The following is a 14009-nucleotide window of genomic DNA, read 5'->3' on the forward strand; positions in this document are numbered from 1 at the left end:
CAAATTCGCTGAAATTTGCTCCAGAGCAAGCAAGTGATGATGAACTCTTCCATGATTTCAATATATTCCGTTGCTATGCAACTATAATTGAGGCGCGTCCAATCGTTACTCATTTTCTCTCTAGAACAAACTTATGTTTTTTTCATTGAAAATGAGAGTAACTTCAGTTTAAAATGAGCCCGTACCGGTAGGTTGCATTTTTAGAGAGTTGATGTTTCTAGAACGTTAGTTTTTGAAGACATGTGATTTTTTTCAGAGATCAGTTAGAAAATTAGCGGCCAAATGTCAACTGCTGGTTTAGCCAGGGACAGCTTCAAATACAGGTATTTTGACGATAAAAGACATTTTTCGAGCATTTGTTAGAAAGAGTAGATTGGAAGAAATATATGGAGAAGAGGAGGAGAGCGAAAAAGTCCGTCAAAAACCGCCACATCATTTATTAGAGACGCAGATTTTTTCGTACTTGGAGAAAAATGAGATTCTCCGGGTCAATCCTCATCAATTGTCGTTTTTGCTAAACAAGGTACGGATTTAATTCAACAGACAGTCAAAATCATATTTTTCATTGAAGGGGCCGACGAAAAAGAAAGTAAAAATTATCAATGCGTCGAGCACAAGAGCGAACTTCCATATAATCGCACCAATCAACACCAACCGTTGGCAGATCTCGTACGAGAAACCAGAGGGTGGCGTAGTTCCGGGAAAGCATGTGGAGATCACGGTCAATTTTATCACGCCAACAAAGGATGATCTTGTCTCAGACAATGTCTACCAGGTGAATTCCATGCCAATCATCAGAATTTTATGTTTTTTTCAGGACTCGATCCGAATCCACTGCGTCGGCCAAAACCTACTGGTTCCACTTTATGCCTACCCTACAATCGATGCCGACAACTTCCCAAAAAAGATAAACTTTGGCTCAGTCGCACTGGGCCAGTCTGCTGTACGTTCAATTTCTCTCAAATCCGATTCACGCGATGTCTTCACATACACCTGCCAAATTACGCCGCCGAATCCAGTATTTTCAGTTACACCCGCTTCAGGGAGCATTGAAGGCAATAAAGAAATCGAGGTTGCCTTCAATCCAACAGAATTCGTCACATGTTCGGCGACAATGACGATTCAGTTTTCAACTTTCGACCGTAAGGTGCTTCGCTGCGAGCTGAACGGCAACTGCCTTCCCGGTCTCCTTACTACTCAAAAGAAACGTGAATTTGCGCTGGAAAAAGCACCGCTCGAAGAAGCATACGTGTCGGATCAAGTGAAGGAGTCAAAAAAGACGCTTGTGGACAAGTCGATCAAGAATGAAATAACAGAGCTTCATCGAAAGAAGAGAAGAGAAATGGTGAAAGCTTCGACTTCAGACGTAGCTTCAATGGACAGACTAAAACCGAGGCCACCAAGAAGCGATTGCTCCCGTTCTGGCGCCGGCGATCCTCCAGCTGAAAATCTACAAATCGGAGCAATTCACCATATCAACAAAATTCTCAACAGGAAAGAAATTGTCCCTTCCAATCTCGACGAGCACTTTGTCAAATTTCATTCGGCAACGACAGAATTCCGCGCAAGACTGAGAAAAGCAAAAGAAGCTGAGAAGAATAACAAGCTAAAATGGCAAGTGAAAATTGGTGAAGACATCCCTGAGCCAGAAGAAATTGAAGAAATACAAAACAAACGAGATGGGAGAAAAATAATCATACAGGTAAAGATTTTTTTCAATGATAAGAGTGACTATGATTGAATTTAGGGACGAACTGAGCGAGAAGCAAACACAAAGCTAGAATATACTCCCGTATTTGACCTCTACAGAAACTCACCATGGCGTGGACGGCATTTTGCATTGGTCCGTTTTCAGCAGGCAGCACGAACAGTACTCATTCGCATCAGAGCGGAAGATCGCCTCGTCTGTCTGCGAAAGCTGCTGTATCTCGTGAACGAGCGAGGAATGAGCATAAGAATGGCAGAGATGAAACTGACGGGGTCAATTGACGAAACTCAAATTTACCATATCGCGAGTCCTCCTTCGCACCGCGAGTACGTCGTTGATCAGACATCGAGCTGCACGCTTTTCGACAAGTGGAGAGTCAGTGGAACCTTCCGAGATCCCGTAAGTCGGCTCTTCGGAACTCAAGTTTAAACCAGTTTTAGATCGAACAAGATTTGCTGCAGATAACTCTTTCTGATCCGCCAACGCCAATCTACCATTCGCTCCAAACTCCAACGTATTTCAAACTTCAAGGATATGCAGAAAACGCAACGTACAACTGGGAAAATATGATATACGAGGTAAGTTTTATTAAAATTATTTAGTTCAAACTCTCTTTAGATCAATAAAAATCTGAAGAGCTAAAGGAAGAAAAAGTGCACACGCCTTCAGATTGGACACACGAAGACATTGATCTAAACATACAAAGCTATAACGTTAGTCTTCCGCAAAGAACAACATAATAATTCCTTCAGGAAACTGCTCAACAGAGCTTAGGAGTAGTCAAAGAACTACTGGAAGAAATTCTCGGTAAAATTGTAGTTTGCGTAGATTTGCTGAAATTGATCTGTTACTAATCAAAACAAATCAAATCAAATCAAAATCAGTTCTTTCGGAAATTAGTGGCACTTATTTTTAACAAACACTTCTGACGTTTGCGATTCCATATTGCTCATTATATTCTTCAGATATTGTCTGGCAAGAAAGAGGAGAGGAAGATTGCTAAGGGTGGGCAACGACTTTCCCGCTGGAGCTCCGTCACCAACGTCGATCGAAGCCTGAAGGCCTGAAAAATCGAAAAAAGCATTTATCTTTATATTTTCTAACACATATTTTTGTAAAAAAAAAACATTTGTAAATAAACTTTTCATAAAAAATCTTCAAACATTGATTGTTTCACCTGTGTCTAATTTCCTCTCTCTCTCTGATGATGATCGTCACTGATCCCATCGGAATGAGCGTCTTTGATCAGTTTAATCTTGCAGATGATGTTGCACGCTTCTGTCATTAAGCGGATGCAGCTGAGCTCGAGCATAAAATCCTTCGGGCTTTGCATTTCTCATATCAAAAAGTAAAAATGTCTCAAGAAACCCCCATCATTTGCCTTTGGGAAAACAACGGCTACCCATGTCATAGGATCTTCGCAACCACTGAAGGACTCGACAGTCATCTTGCTTTCCACATCAACGAAAATGCCACCAATCCTGCTCATTGCTACTGGTCAGGTTGCTCACGAAAGACTCCCTTCAAGGCGAAGTATCAACTCACCATCCACGTCAAGATTCACTCCGGCCACAAGCCCTTCAAATGCGACTACTGCGAGATGAGCTTCGCCCGCGCCGAGAACCTCAAGATCCATCGACGGAAGCACACCGGCGAAAGACCCTACGCTTGCCCTGAACCAGGATGCAGCTCCACTTTCGCCAGCGCTACTGACCGCCGAAAGCATCGCTTTGTTCACTCCTCGACTCCGATGTCCTGCGATCACTGCCACAAGACATTCTATCATCCTCAAAGCCTTCGTCTTCACATGAAGAAAGTCCACAGCGATGAAACGACTGAGAACCCGAGCAAGCGAAAGAGAGAAGAAACTCCAGAGGAGCACGCGTTGAACTCCACGATTTCCAGCTCATCCGACTACTACTCATCCATGGCTCCGACTCCACCCCCGAGCGCGAAACGATTCTGTCAGATGCCATCCATGTTTGCGCCAGCAATTCCGATTCAGATGTGGTACTCTACGATGGGATACGCCGAACACTTCCCAACGAACTTCAGCGAACAACAGGCTCCACCTGCTTACCCACCTACTTACTACCTTTCTTACCCTTCTGTTCCACAGCCTTCTTACCCTGCTATGTTTCAGCCATATTTTCAGTGAATAAAACTCAATTTCTCGAATTTCCTTGTTGATTTCATATATTTTTGCATTTGATTCCTTTATTATTTACAAGTCAACTACAGTTGTTTATGTCAAGGTACAGTTAAAAATTGGGGTATGTTTGGTTGTTTTGCTGTTTATGCTTTAATGTATATACAGTCCTGTAACGATGAGGCAGCCGGTTTTTTGTGAAAAAGTCGCAGCAGAAATTACAGTTTGGGTTCAAGCTATTTATGTTAGAAGTATACAGTAGAAGCGTTGATAAATATTTACACAAATTTTAATTTTTTTAATTGAATCGTTTGATCCATGAACTTGAATATTCGTGAACTAAGGTAGTATTCTCCTGTAAGTAGCAATAAGATAATGAAAGCTGTTTAGACAGGATTAGTTTTGCGATTTGTTACTTTTCAACTTTTGGTTGAGTCTTTTTTTTCTGGGCAGCGCGATATTCATTAAAGATTAATTCATTGTCGATAGGGAAAGTTCAGGGATGACGAGTTCATATTCACGAGGCTTCTTTCCGGTTTTCCTTTTTCGACGGTTTTTGCGTCCCTTGCAAGTGGTTATAAATTGATTCCAAGAACTTGAATTAATATAGACCCCTTTGATGAATATTGCTGAAAGCAATTCAGGAAATAAATTTATGGAGATAACCAATTTATAACCCAGGTGCCTTTTTGTCCACTCGTCTCTTCACCCGACGCAGTTGGTTTGAGACTTCGTTGATCGTTTCCTCCAGCTCAGTGACGTTCGATTTGAGATCGACGACCCAGTTCATGCTTGTCTTTTGCTTCTGGTAGCAGAATTTGCGCATGTCGTCCACCACTTGTTTTGTGTACGTCCAGGTTCCAGCTGAAAGTGCAATTAGATTTACACTGCGTAATTTATGCTGTGAGTTGGGGGCGGGTAGAATTGACCTTGAGTTACTCTTAAGAATTTATTGCAGCGACTCAATAGCCATCAAAAGAGTCGTCGCGCGGATAAGTACATTCAAACAAGCGCTGCGCATATGGCACCCCGCCGCCGTTCACAAGTCATTAAGGGGATCCTCTTTAGAAGGCGTTCACGGTCAAAGGCCGCAAGCCACTTACACTGGAGCTCTTTTTGATCCGACTTGAGACGCTGTGTCTCCTTGTCGAAGAAGTCCATCTGTTGTTCAATCTGGTTCAGCTTTTCGGCAACGACGCTGACCGGCTCGTCGAGCTGCATCACGTGATTGAGCCTGAATGCAGGAGTGGGCTTTGGAGACGACGAAGCTGAGCAGCACTGGAGGGCTCTGCGATCCAAATCTTCGATTCTCTTCTCTAACTTTTCATAAATCTCATCAACGCGGCGTTGAGCAATTTCTTCAGCACTTTCCACTTTCACTTTCAAAAGATCGAAATCCCTAAATGAACAGAAATTGAAACAATTTCTTGAAAAATATTTCTCACCCAAGAACTTCTCCGAGCGATCGATTATCATTTTCGGTGTAAATTCTAGCGGTCAATGCATTTATCACATCGTGCAAGTCTTTCATTTTATTCTCCATTTGACTCAGACGTTCTTGAAACACGCCTTCCAGGTCTTTCTTGTCAGCAGTTTCAAGCTCTTTCTTGACGTGGAACTTGTCACCTAAACGCATTCTTTAAGAGCTCTGGCGATCACTCAGTGTGGTCTCTGACGGAAGAGAAAGTATTCGCTAGAGAAGGCGCGAGAATTGCACCTTCTTGTAGAATCAAGCTGATAAGAGCTCTTTTACTGGTTTACGTCACGAAATGACAAAGATATTCTAAACTCAGGTGGCTACCTTTTGTTTCTAAAAGACACTTCTCCCAAGCGATGACAAGATGAGAATTCCTTCGCATTAGCAACGACTTGACTTTGCCACATCTTGGTTCTGGACTGTCGATGTTCGCCAGAATCGGCTCTTGACCATCCCGCACAGTGACTCGAAGAACTTTGCCATCAGCGAGGCCAAAGAAAAACTGATCGGCAGATGACTGGAGGGCAGCAATGACTTCGCCGTCGATGAGAACGATTGGGGAGGAAACGAGTTCTTTTCCATCTGCAGCTTCGTAACGAGGGCCTAGATAAGAGGAAATGAAAAGGAATGAAAAACATGATGAGGAGATCCCATGAGCGACTGAACAAGAAATGGAAATGACGCTCTTCGATTGAATTTGGGAAGTATGCTTCTTATCGCATTTGTACTTGAGTGAGGATGAACAATAAGAGATCTAACGGCGTCACTATCTCAGACATCCGTTTTGTCTCGATGAGTATTTCATTCGATAAGGATTTACCTGAATACTCGTCGAAATTGCCAGAGTCGAGATATTCCCGAATATTCTTGTACGAATACGAGCACATAGCAGATTCGTACTCTCCTCGTCCATTGACCGTTTTGAAAATTGCCAGGAACTCATCCTCGCCCTCGATTGCCTAAGAAGCCTAAGTTAGCTTTGTGCTTCAAAAAAAAAACAGCGATGCGCATTTGATAAAGGCTTTGGCGCAGGAAGAAGCACGCGTCTTTTAATCCTTTATTTGGTGATTCCAAGTTTATCGAGGCACTTACGGTGGCCAGATTGGCGAAGGTGAAAGTCGCGACGGACGAGCTCGAGCGGCAGACGAAAGGCACTTTACGAAATGAGGTGAATTTTGAGCGGGCGTCGTTGTATCCACCACGGTCAGATTTTAGGACAGAGCCGATCATATTTCGCCTAAAATTGTATCTTAAAAATGGGGATATGAATGAGTTTACCTTGAATTTCTGTGCCCGCCCGCAAAAATGAGCAGAACTCTTTCGGGAAGATCGACAAGCAGGTGCATGTCGGGCGCCTCGAACCATTGTTTTTCGTTGTGATATTCAGAGGAGAAGCTCTCACTTTCGAGCACTGTTTTCACTGGGCTCAACGCACTAAATATTTATGTTGTAATTCATAATTACGCGCGTTTATAGGGCATTTTCAGTATCCTACTTTTGATAAATTGGAAGGCAGTAAATAATGGAGATGGCCAATTGAGAGAAATGAAGACAATCAAAACTCACAAGAAACGGCCGAATACGGCGTTATGGCTTTGGAGTTTTACTATTTGTACTTTCAATGCGACATAAAATTTTCATCGCTTATGGACACCGGTCACGTCCGAAATATAGAAATCTCGTAAATCAACCAGTCCGACTGGAATTTTCAATTAACTTTTGTCTGGCTTATATTTGCTTCTGTGCCGTTTTTTTTCGATTTATGAAATATGATTTTGAAAGTCATTTTATTGATCGGTCATTTAAGATGAGTTATTATCTTATGTAGATTTTCTTATAAAAAGTTGGAAACAGTTTTACGATGGAAATAAAATAGGAATGAAAAATTCATTGTTCTGTGGGTGCTCACCTTTTTTCAAGATAAGCATGGTTCGGATCGTCTGAGGCGATGAAGATCGATTTTTGTTCAAAGTTTGCGGTCGCCGTTGAATTACTTCGAGCATCGTTCTGAGCGATTTTGAGAAAGGCACTTCGTCGGTTAGACTTCGGACAGGTCATCGAACTATTTTCAAGCTTGAATATTGCGTTTCACCGCGATTCTAGCGCGGCGAGGTTGAAATCGAACCCCCGGCGGAGAAAGGAGCAGTTTAGTACACTAGTCCAGTCAAGTGTCGCGAAACGTGACAGATTTATTGAAAGAGCACACGCGCCTCGGGCCATTTACACTCTTTTATATCCGGCCACGTTCAATAACACGCCGACTGACAAAAGCGAGATTTCCGGTCAACGATCGTAAATTCGCCCTCGGCCGAGAATGACTTTTACGAAGCCTTGTAAAGAAAGAATGATCATTCTCGGAATAGGAAATTCTTTCGAAAATATTTCACTTTTCACGTTGAAATTGTTGAATCCAGCCCAAATTGAGGTCACCGTGATCCTTATCCTGAGTGATTCCGGAATTCCGGCGGAATTTATTTTCTGAATTTTCATTTTTTTCTTCTTTCATGCTAATTTTCAAAAAATTCAAACCATCACTCTACGCCCTGACCTTCTTTATCGGACCACTAAACTACCGTCAGTAAAACTGTGGAACTGTACTGCGAGACAGTATTTATCCTGACACGGAATGTCTTTTCCCAGGGATCACGTTATGTTTCCGAAGATCATTCTTCTCACGCGGATACTGTATCGTTATTTGAAGACAAAGTAAATATACAAACTGATAAAGATGATGTCTTTATCAGGCATTATTACTTCCGGTATTTCGAGGAATCTCAGACGACCCAAATACAAGATCAAAACCAGGAGCTGTATAAATTCGCCTAGTTATCGGGGTACTGTTTATTCCTGTATAATACGATAAGGAGAAGTCTGGCAGACTTTTCTCCCGAGAAGAGCAAATGCTGAACTAGCTTTATAGCTGCCTCCAAAATGTCAGTCCAAGAAGTTTTTTGTCCTAGCGGATATCCGGAGAAAAAGACAGCTAGCTGTGCAACTCAGTGATTCTTGGCGGTGCGATGCGACATTTACATGTTTGTCGTAGAACTCGGCTCTCAAAGGCGCTCGTAAAAACCCAAACACACGGAACTTGTACGGAATTTGATTTGATTTTTTTGCCTTTGTTTGTTCGCTCGTGTGCCTCTGTGCACCGTGCTTTTTAGGGATTTCCGGGAAGGGGAGACAAACTTGGTTCAGGGTAAATTTGTTAAGCTCGCCGACAGCTGCGTTTAGGAAATGCATTTTCAAGTTTTTGTTACAAGCGACAATTGGAAATTGCACAAGCCAAAAAGGAAAAACAGTGGGCGAAATAATCCATGTGTGTTTGGGGAAGCTAATTTGATGGAATCGTGAAAAGATGAGCTTCGTTCAACGAAAATATGAACTCTGCAAATGAAAGCTCACTTCTTTCTTATAAATCAGATTGTTCATCCCCTCTTTTCTGATCTCAAGGTCACCGTCAATTAGCCCTAATCAAGCCCATGTCAAGTTGAATGATCTAGCCCGACTCATTAATTCCTCAAATAAAAAAGCTCATCTTTATCCTACCTAGAAAGCATGTCCCAAATCTGCTAGACTTGTTTATCAAAAACACGCTTTATTTATTTATGTTGATATTTTTATTTCGCCAGATCAAAGCGATTAATTATCAACCATTATCACCTTGATGAGTAGAAAATAGCGGCTGTTAAAAAGTCTCAGAATGTCGGAAAATCTGTCAAAATAATAATAACAACAATTTTACTCGTGTCTAGGAAGGTGTCAGTCTGTGAAGCGAAGATTCTAACGCCCCACGTGACCACTGCTGAGGTCAACAAGGCAATAAAGAATGGAATGGAATTTCCACCTGCAGAAAAATCGGCGCTAGAAAAAATTCTTGAAAGACACATTTGGCATTTTCGCGAATTAAGGGGCCCACACCCGCGATTCTCAAGAAAATACAAATCAAATTTGACCAGGAGCATTACAGAACTTAGAGGAGGACATTATCAAATGCCAGGAGAATAAATTTGCTCCCTAAATATTCGCAATGTTATTCTGAAGAAAATCTTCTCAGCCGTCATAAATATTTAAGCCACAGATCGAACATCTGCTCACTAAGGATAAGCGCGTGCCAAAATTCGTAAAATTTCAGGCAGCGCAAATAGAACATGTGACATCCGTCGGTTTCAGAAAGCGAATCTTGAAATAATGTTTTATTGGTCCAGCCGAGGGGACCGTAGCCGGCTTCAAAGTGATAGTACACTTATCATTACATAAATCGCTCAACCTAAGAACACGTGCTAGGGTTATACCGAAAATTTTTTGACGGGACATAATCCTAGTGGTCTGAGAAGGTCTCTCGAAAATTTCAGACTTATACTGAAGAATTTTTCTTGGAAACAAAAAGCAATATGAGATAAATTGATGTATTCTTTTAAATTAAAAAAGGCGTAAGAAAATCAGAAAATTATTATTTTTAAGAATAATAAATATTAATTTTACTCAGTAATTTTGATAAGACGAATAATAATACTTCTTCAATGTCGTAAGGATGGTTAGTTAATGATTTACCCTTCAAATTCTAGTTTTCTTCTTGATGAGCCAACAATTTGTATATATTGACAGAGCCAATTTACCAAGAAAATTTCTCGCTAATCAATCTTATTTTGTCTTTCCCAATCGGTCTCCTGTCCAAAAATTGACTCAACTCAAATCCTGATCTCCTAACCCAGTTCTTTTCTCACCAAAATTGGCAAGAAAGATCAACATTTTGGCAAGCAAGAGTGAAAATTATTCCGTACGAAGAGAGGGCCAACAGAATTTTAATTTTCAGTTTTTGGCCTTGACGTAAAACAAGCCCTTGTCCGAAAATCGGCGCGATCAAGGGCAAACAAGGGGCTGAGAAAATTTGAAGAAATATTTTAGCGGGAGATTCAAGCTTTCCTGTACGCTTTGTAAGAGGCTTGTCCATTTTCGAAGTAGTACAGCATCGGTCGATGAGCATAAGTTCCACACGCCCAAATCGACTCTTCATCGATTCCGATCGCGACCAGGCAGTTATCACAATCTTCTTCCTAAACAAAAGTTTTAAAACTTGATGCTGTATTGATTCAATTCGAATTATTGCCGTCAATAGTCAACTCTAGCGGATGTAGAACTGACCTACCCCCGCTGGCAGAGTGCCCCTGATCCAATTTATGGCCTTCAGAAAATAGAAAAAGAATGGCCCGTGCACTGCCTTAATTTAATCACCTGTTCCTGCGTGTGACTGTAAGTGTAGCGATACTAGAATCTACGAGGACTATTCGCGAGTTTATATTTGGTTTTGTTGACAAGCCGCGTACTATTTTAGGTACACAATTCCGGGGACGGAATCTTGTTTCCCAATACAAATCGGTAGTGATAACCTCGCGAGATTCTCACCCCTTATCAGCTAAAACTCTCGTCCCAACGTGACCCAAAAAAAGAAAAACTAACCCCTAATGATCAATAAATCTTGATCCAAAAAGAAGTCTCGTCTGTAGCCACCCCTAATTATGTAAATTGTTGCGTCTTCTTTTCCACAAGAATACTTTCGAAAAATTTCGAATTCAAAAAAATTTCGAGGTCGATTACCCCTTTTCAAATTTCCGGAAAATAGTTGGACCCTTGTTGCTTTGATCTTTGTCTCACAAGAAGTGATAAGCAATTAGCGCTAATCAGCCTGTAGACTTCTTCATAGGGAGCGCCGTTTCCGGCGAAAATGGCGGTGGGTATCCGGCCGTCACGAGTTTCCTAAAATCTCGGAAGATTTTGAATATTTTCGGGACTGGCCCCAAGAATCTGTCACCTTTGCCCATCACCCGCCAGAAGTTCCATTCACGCTTCCGCCTGTCCCGGCAACTTCCATCTGCCAGTGCGAAGATATCGAACTATCGAATGAAAAATGCTAAAATTTGAATTCCCCATATGGGGATTTGTCAAAAACTGGAAGGTAGTACCAATCCGATAAGCATAAATTTTGGCGAAAGAAAAACTGACCCCGTAATTTCGTGAAATTGGATTAATTATGCAAAAGTTGGCCCTTTGTGGGTTCTCAGCTGGACTCATCATTATTGCGTCGATTTTGGGCCACGCACCGTGCTCTCTACTTTTTTCTCAATACAAGGTCTGGTTATTGTCCCAAGCTATATTCTGGCAGAAGATTTTGGAGAAGAAAACTGATGAAATGACGAAAGCGCTTGAAAATTCCAGGGGGGCCGGCCTTGCTAAAATTGAAGACTTCTGGAATTAAGTTATCATCCTTATGGCTTTACATTAAAGTTAGAAATGACAGTCAGCTGCAGAGCTCTGTGCGATTCGGCGTTACAAATCTGGAACAGTGTGTTTGCCCCACACACTATCCCAAATGCGAGATCTTTTCGTTTTATGGGTCTATGGGCGGAAGCGGAAGAAGACTCCCCTTGATCCAGCTCGGCACGGGTCCGAGGTCACTAAAACGCAGATTTTCGCTGAAAGAATCAAGTTTTACGAATTTCCTAAAAAATAATTCGAAAAAGGAAAAATCTTCAAGGGTATCTTCACTCGAACAAAACCCGATTGAAAACATTCTAGCGCTAAAAATCTACAAAAATATTTTTCAAAAATACTCAGATTCTACCACTAAACATGTTAAAAAAGTAGCACGATTTTTGGCAGCGCGTCAAATATGCAACATGTTCCATTTATTTGATTTAAAACAAAACCGAAATCTTAAAAAGCTCTTTCAAAGAAAAAAAGTCTGAGAAAAAGTAGTGACGTAAGACTTGACTGAGCAAACTTGCTTATTGAACTTATGCGTTTTCTTAATTGCCGCGGAAAGGGCATAAATTGCAAATGGTTTGCTATCGGCTTATGAACTGTCAGAATTTTTCAAAAAAGTGCCACTGCAGCGGAATCAGTGACAGCTAGATACTGTTCCCACATTCAGAAGATCCTTCAGAGGCTACTGATACTCGACAGAGAATTTAATGGGAAGAGAGTTAATTTGATATTCAGAATAGAATTTTTAAAATAAAAACCAATTATCCAAACTTACCGTTCCACCACTTCTCTGACAGTTACTCTTCGTGATCGCTTCTGGTTTGATTGTAATTGAGCTGACTTCCTCCAAGTATCCATTTTTGTTGGACTGATCACGTGTTAAACAACTTTCAATTCTAGCGCTGCCAGGAGCCGGGTGAAAATACAAAAACATGCGTATTTCCGGCGTTTGTTTTACTCGCTAATTTTGGTTACCGTATACGAGACCACTGCCAAAAAATATTTCGATGTTCTGGCTACCGTGACTGTTTATTTTAAACTAGTGTATTAGCTGGTCTTAGTCCGGCCACTAGAGCCTTAGGTAGCAGACCCTTGGTAGACAACACGTGTCGTCTATCTCAAGATCAATTGTTATCTTTGAATTAAATTTATATCAAGAACAAACTTTAAAATTATTCCTTTCTGTGATTACTATTTTAATTCTAAGATATTAATTATCAAATTAAATGAAAGAATTTCAGGTCTTTTTTTTTGTTGAAAAATTTTAACACGGTCCTCATAAATCAGCAATCTATTTCTTGATCCAATTACCAATCTGCCGCTTTCCGTTTCTGCCCAGGAGAAGAATTCAATATTGTCAGTTTGAGCCATGTCCAGGCTCATCGGCTCGTCGTTTGGCATTACGCGGTAGAGCAGCTGGCCCTAGAAAATTGGTCAAAATCGGATCAGTAGTTCTGGGCATGCTTCTGTTGACATTTGACATTCGGCTGGACTGCTGGAGTAAGCGCCGGAAAAGTTAGCGGACCGCCGCCTTGGCAAAAATTCAGAAAAGTTTCCGGCTTGATCCCCTTAATGCTCCCTTGCTGCTCCAGCTGTCCCCATTCCCGTAAATCGAGCATAACCCGTTTTACGGCAATAAATCCCACTGGCACCTCAAATTGAGCGCGCTCGGCCGCACAATTCAACGCCCCTATAAATCCCCAGGAGTTCCCGAAATTGCTCCTGGAGAGAGGAGTCGAGGGAAATTGGGGTACCTAAAGACGAAAATTAGGACACTCGCCTCCGGTCAACTAATCATCGAATTTTATTTATTGATGTTTACTTTCAAAAGTTCATGTCGAAATTTGACGAATTTCGTTCGAAGTTATCTTTAAAAAAATAAAAACATACCTTGGCTTCTATAAGGAAGCATGAAAATAATATTCTTCGTAAATTCATTGCTTATTTATTTTTTGTTTTCTGTTTTTTCTTGAAGATTATCGACTTTTTCTTGGATTTTTCTTTGGATTTTGTTTCTCCCTTCGTTATCAGTACTGAGGTCTCTTTGGTTGTTGTTCTCTGTTTTTATAGAAAAGTGTTTTTACGACATGAAATTGAAGTTGTCCTGCATCAGCCGAAATCGAGGCGAGCAGATATCGAGATCAGCCGCGGCCAGCGCGCTCACCCGCGAGCGCCGCCCGCTCCAGCGCCGGACCTCAAAAGAACATTTTTTCATGCTCCAAAATTTTCTTCTATAAATAGCGAGCATAAAACATTATATATACACCAAATGCATGATATTTTTATATTGATTTTTATCAATGATAACAATCAAATTTTGCGACTTGTTTTAGTTAGATAATTGTTCGTAAATAAAGTCATTGTATAACATCTTATTTAGGTCCTTGAAATCATAGAAAATATGCTCAGTAAGA

At 41.2% G+C, this 14009-nt stretch overlaps 3 protein-coding genes across 4 annotated transcripts; 1 reads left to right on the forward strand and 2 right to left on the reverse strand.

The window, feature by feature from the left end:
• The first annotated feature begins 256 nt into the window (after positions 1 to 256).
• LOC145700977 (cilia- and flagella-associated protein 221-like) lies at positions 257 to 2832 on the forward strand. 2 transcript variants are annotated; one of them, XM_081778204.1, is made up of 9 exons: positions 257 to 323; positions 364 to 523; positions 572 to 775; positions 818 to 1702; positions 1748 to 2107; positions 2149 to 2286; positions 2327 to 2421; positions 2461 to 2515; positions 2674 to 2798. In XM_081778204.1, the coding sequence occupies exons 1-7, from the start codon at positions 283 to 285 to the stop codon at positions 2348 to 2350; spliced, it is 1812 nt and encodes a 603-aa protein (XP_081634330.1). In that variant the 5' UTR covers positions 257 to 282; the 3' UTR covers positions 2351 to 2421; positions 2461 to 2515; positions 2674 to 2798. The 2 variants fall into 2 exon arrangements, with proteins under 2 accessions (XP_081634330.1, XP_081634329.1); XM_081778203.1 differs by lacking the exon at positions 2461 to 2515 and having other exon boundaries at positions 2674 to 2832.
• A 1105-nt stretch (positions 2833 to 3937) lies between these two features.
• On the reverse strand, positions 3938 to 7452 carry LOC145700978 (uncharacterized). The gene is made up of 9 exons (XM_081778205.1): positions 7244 to 7452; positions 6613 to 6768; positions 6427 to 6571; positions 6155 to 6293; positions 5659 to 5937; positions 5303 to 5483; positions 4961 to 5256; positions 4539 to 4721; positions 3938 to 4417 (listed from the first exon to the last, which is right to left on the reverse strand). Exons 1-9 carry the CDS (start codon positions 7390 to 7392, stop codon positions 4329 to 4331), a joined length of 1617 nt encoding a protein of 538 aa, XP_081634331.1. The 5' UTR covers positions 7393 to 7452; the 3' UTR covers positions 3938 to 4328.
• A 2660-nt stretch (positions 7453 to 10112) lies between these two features.
• Positions 10113 to 13701, reverse strand: LOC145700987 (uncharacterized). The gene is made up of 4 exons (XM_081778215.1): positions 13486 to 13701; positions 12871 to 13017; positions 12371 to 12463; positions 10113 to 10388 (listed from the first exon to the last, which is right to left on the reverse strand). Exons 1-4 carry the CDS (start codon positions 13531 to 13533, stop codon positions 10248 to 10250), a joined length of 429 nt encoding a protein of 142 aa, XP_081634341.1. The 5' UTR covers positions 13534 to 13701; the 3' UTR covers positions 10113 to 10247.
• Positions 13702 to 14009: the final 308 nt, after the last annotated feature.

Source organism: Oikopleura dioica, chromosome PAR, assembly GCF_907165135.1.
Source record: "Oikopleura dioica chromosome PAR, OKI2018_I68_1.0, whole genome shotgun sequence".
Lineage (NCBI taxonomy): Eukaryota > Metazoa > Chordata > Appendicularia > Copelata > Oikopleuridae > Oikopleura > Oikopleura dioica.

Excerpts from the sequence above, each read along its gene's own strand:
- LOC145700978 (XM_081778205.1), bottom strand. The coding sequence starts at position 7,392 with ATGACCTGTCCGAAGTCTAACCGACGAAGTGCCTTTCTCAAAATCGCT. Across the intron at positions 5,257-5,302 it reads TCGCTCGGAGAAGTTCTTGG|GGATTTCGATCTTTTGAAAG; the intron begins GTGAGAAATATT and ends CTGTTCATTTAG. Across the intron at positions 4,418-4,538 it reads ACGAGTGGACAAAAAGGCAC|GCAAAAACCGTCGAAAAAGG; the intron begins CTGGGTTATAAA and ends CTTGCAAGGGAC.
- LOC145700977 (XM_081778203.1), top strand. The coding sequence starts at position 283 with ATGTCAACTGCTGGTTTAGCCAGGGACAGCTTCAAATACAG. Across the intron at positions 1,703-1,747 it reads GGAGAAAAATAATCATACAG|GGACGAACTGAGCGAGAAGC; the intron begins GTAAAGATTTTT and ends GATTGAATTTAG. Across the intron at positions 2,108-2,148 it reads GTGGAACCTTCCGAGATCCC|ATCGAACAAGATTTGCTGCA; the intron begins GTAAGTCGGCTC and ends AACCAGTTTTAG.
- LOC145700987 (XM_081778215.1), bottom strand. The coding sequence starts at position 13,533 with ATGAATTTACGAAGAATATTATTTTCATGCTTCCTTATAGAAGCCAAG. Across the intron at positions 12,464-12,870 it reads ATAGATTGCTGATTTATGAG|TCCAACAAAAATGGATACTT; the intron begins GACCGTGTTAAA and ends ACACGTGATCAG. Across the intron at positions 10,389-12,370 it reads GTCAGAGAAGTGGTGGAACG|GAAGAAGATTGTGATAACTG; the intron begins GTAAGTTTGGAT and ends ACTTTTGTTTAG.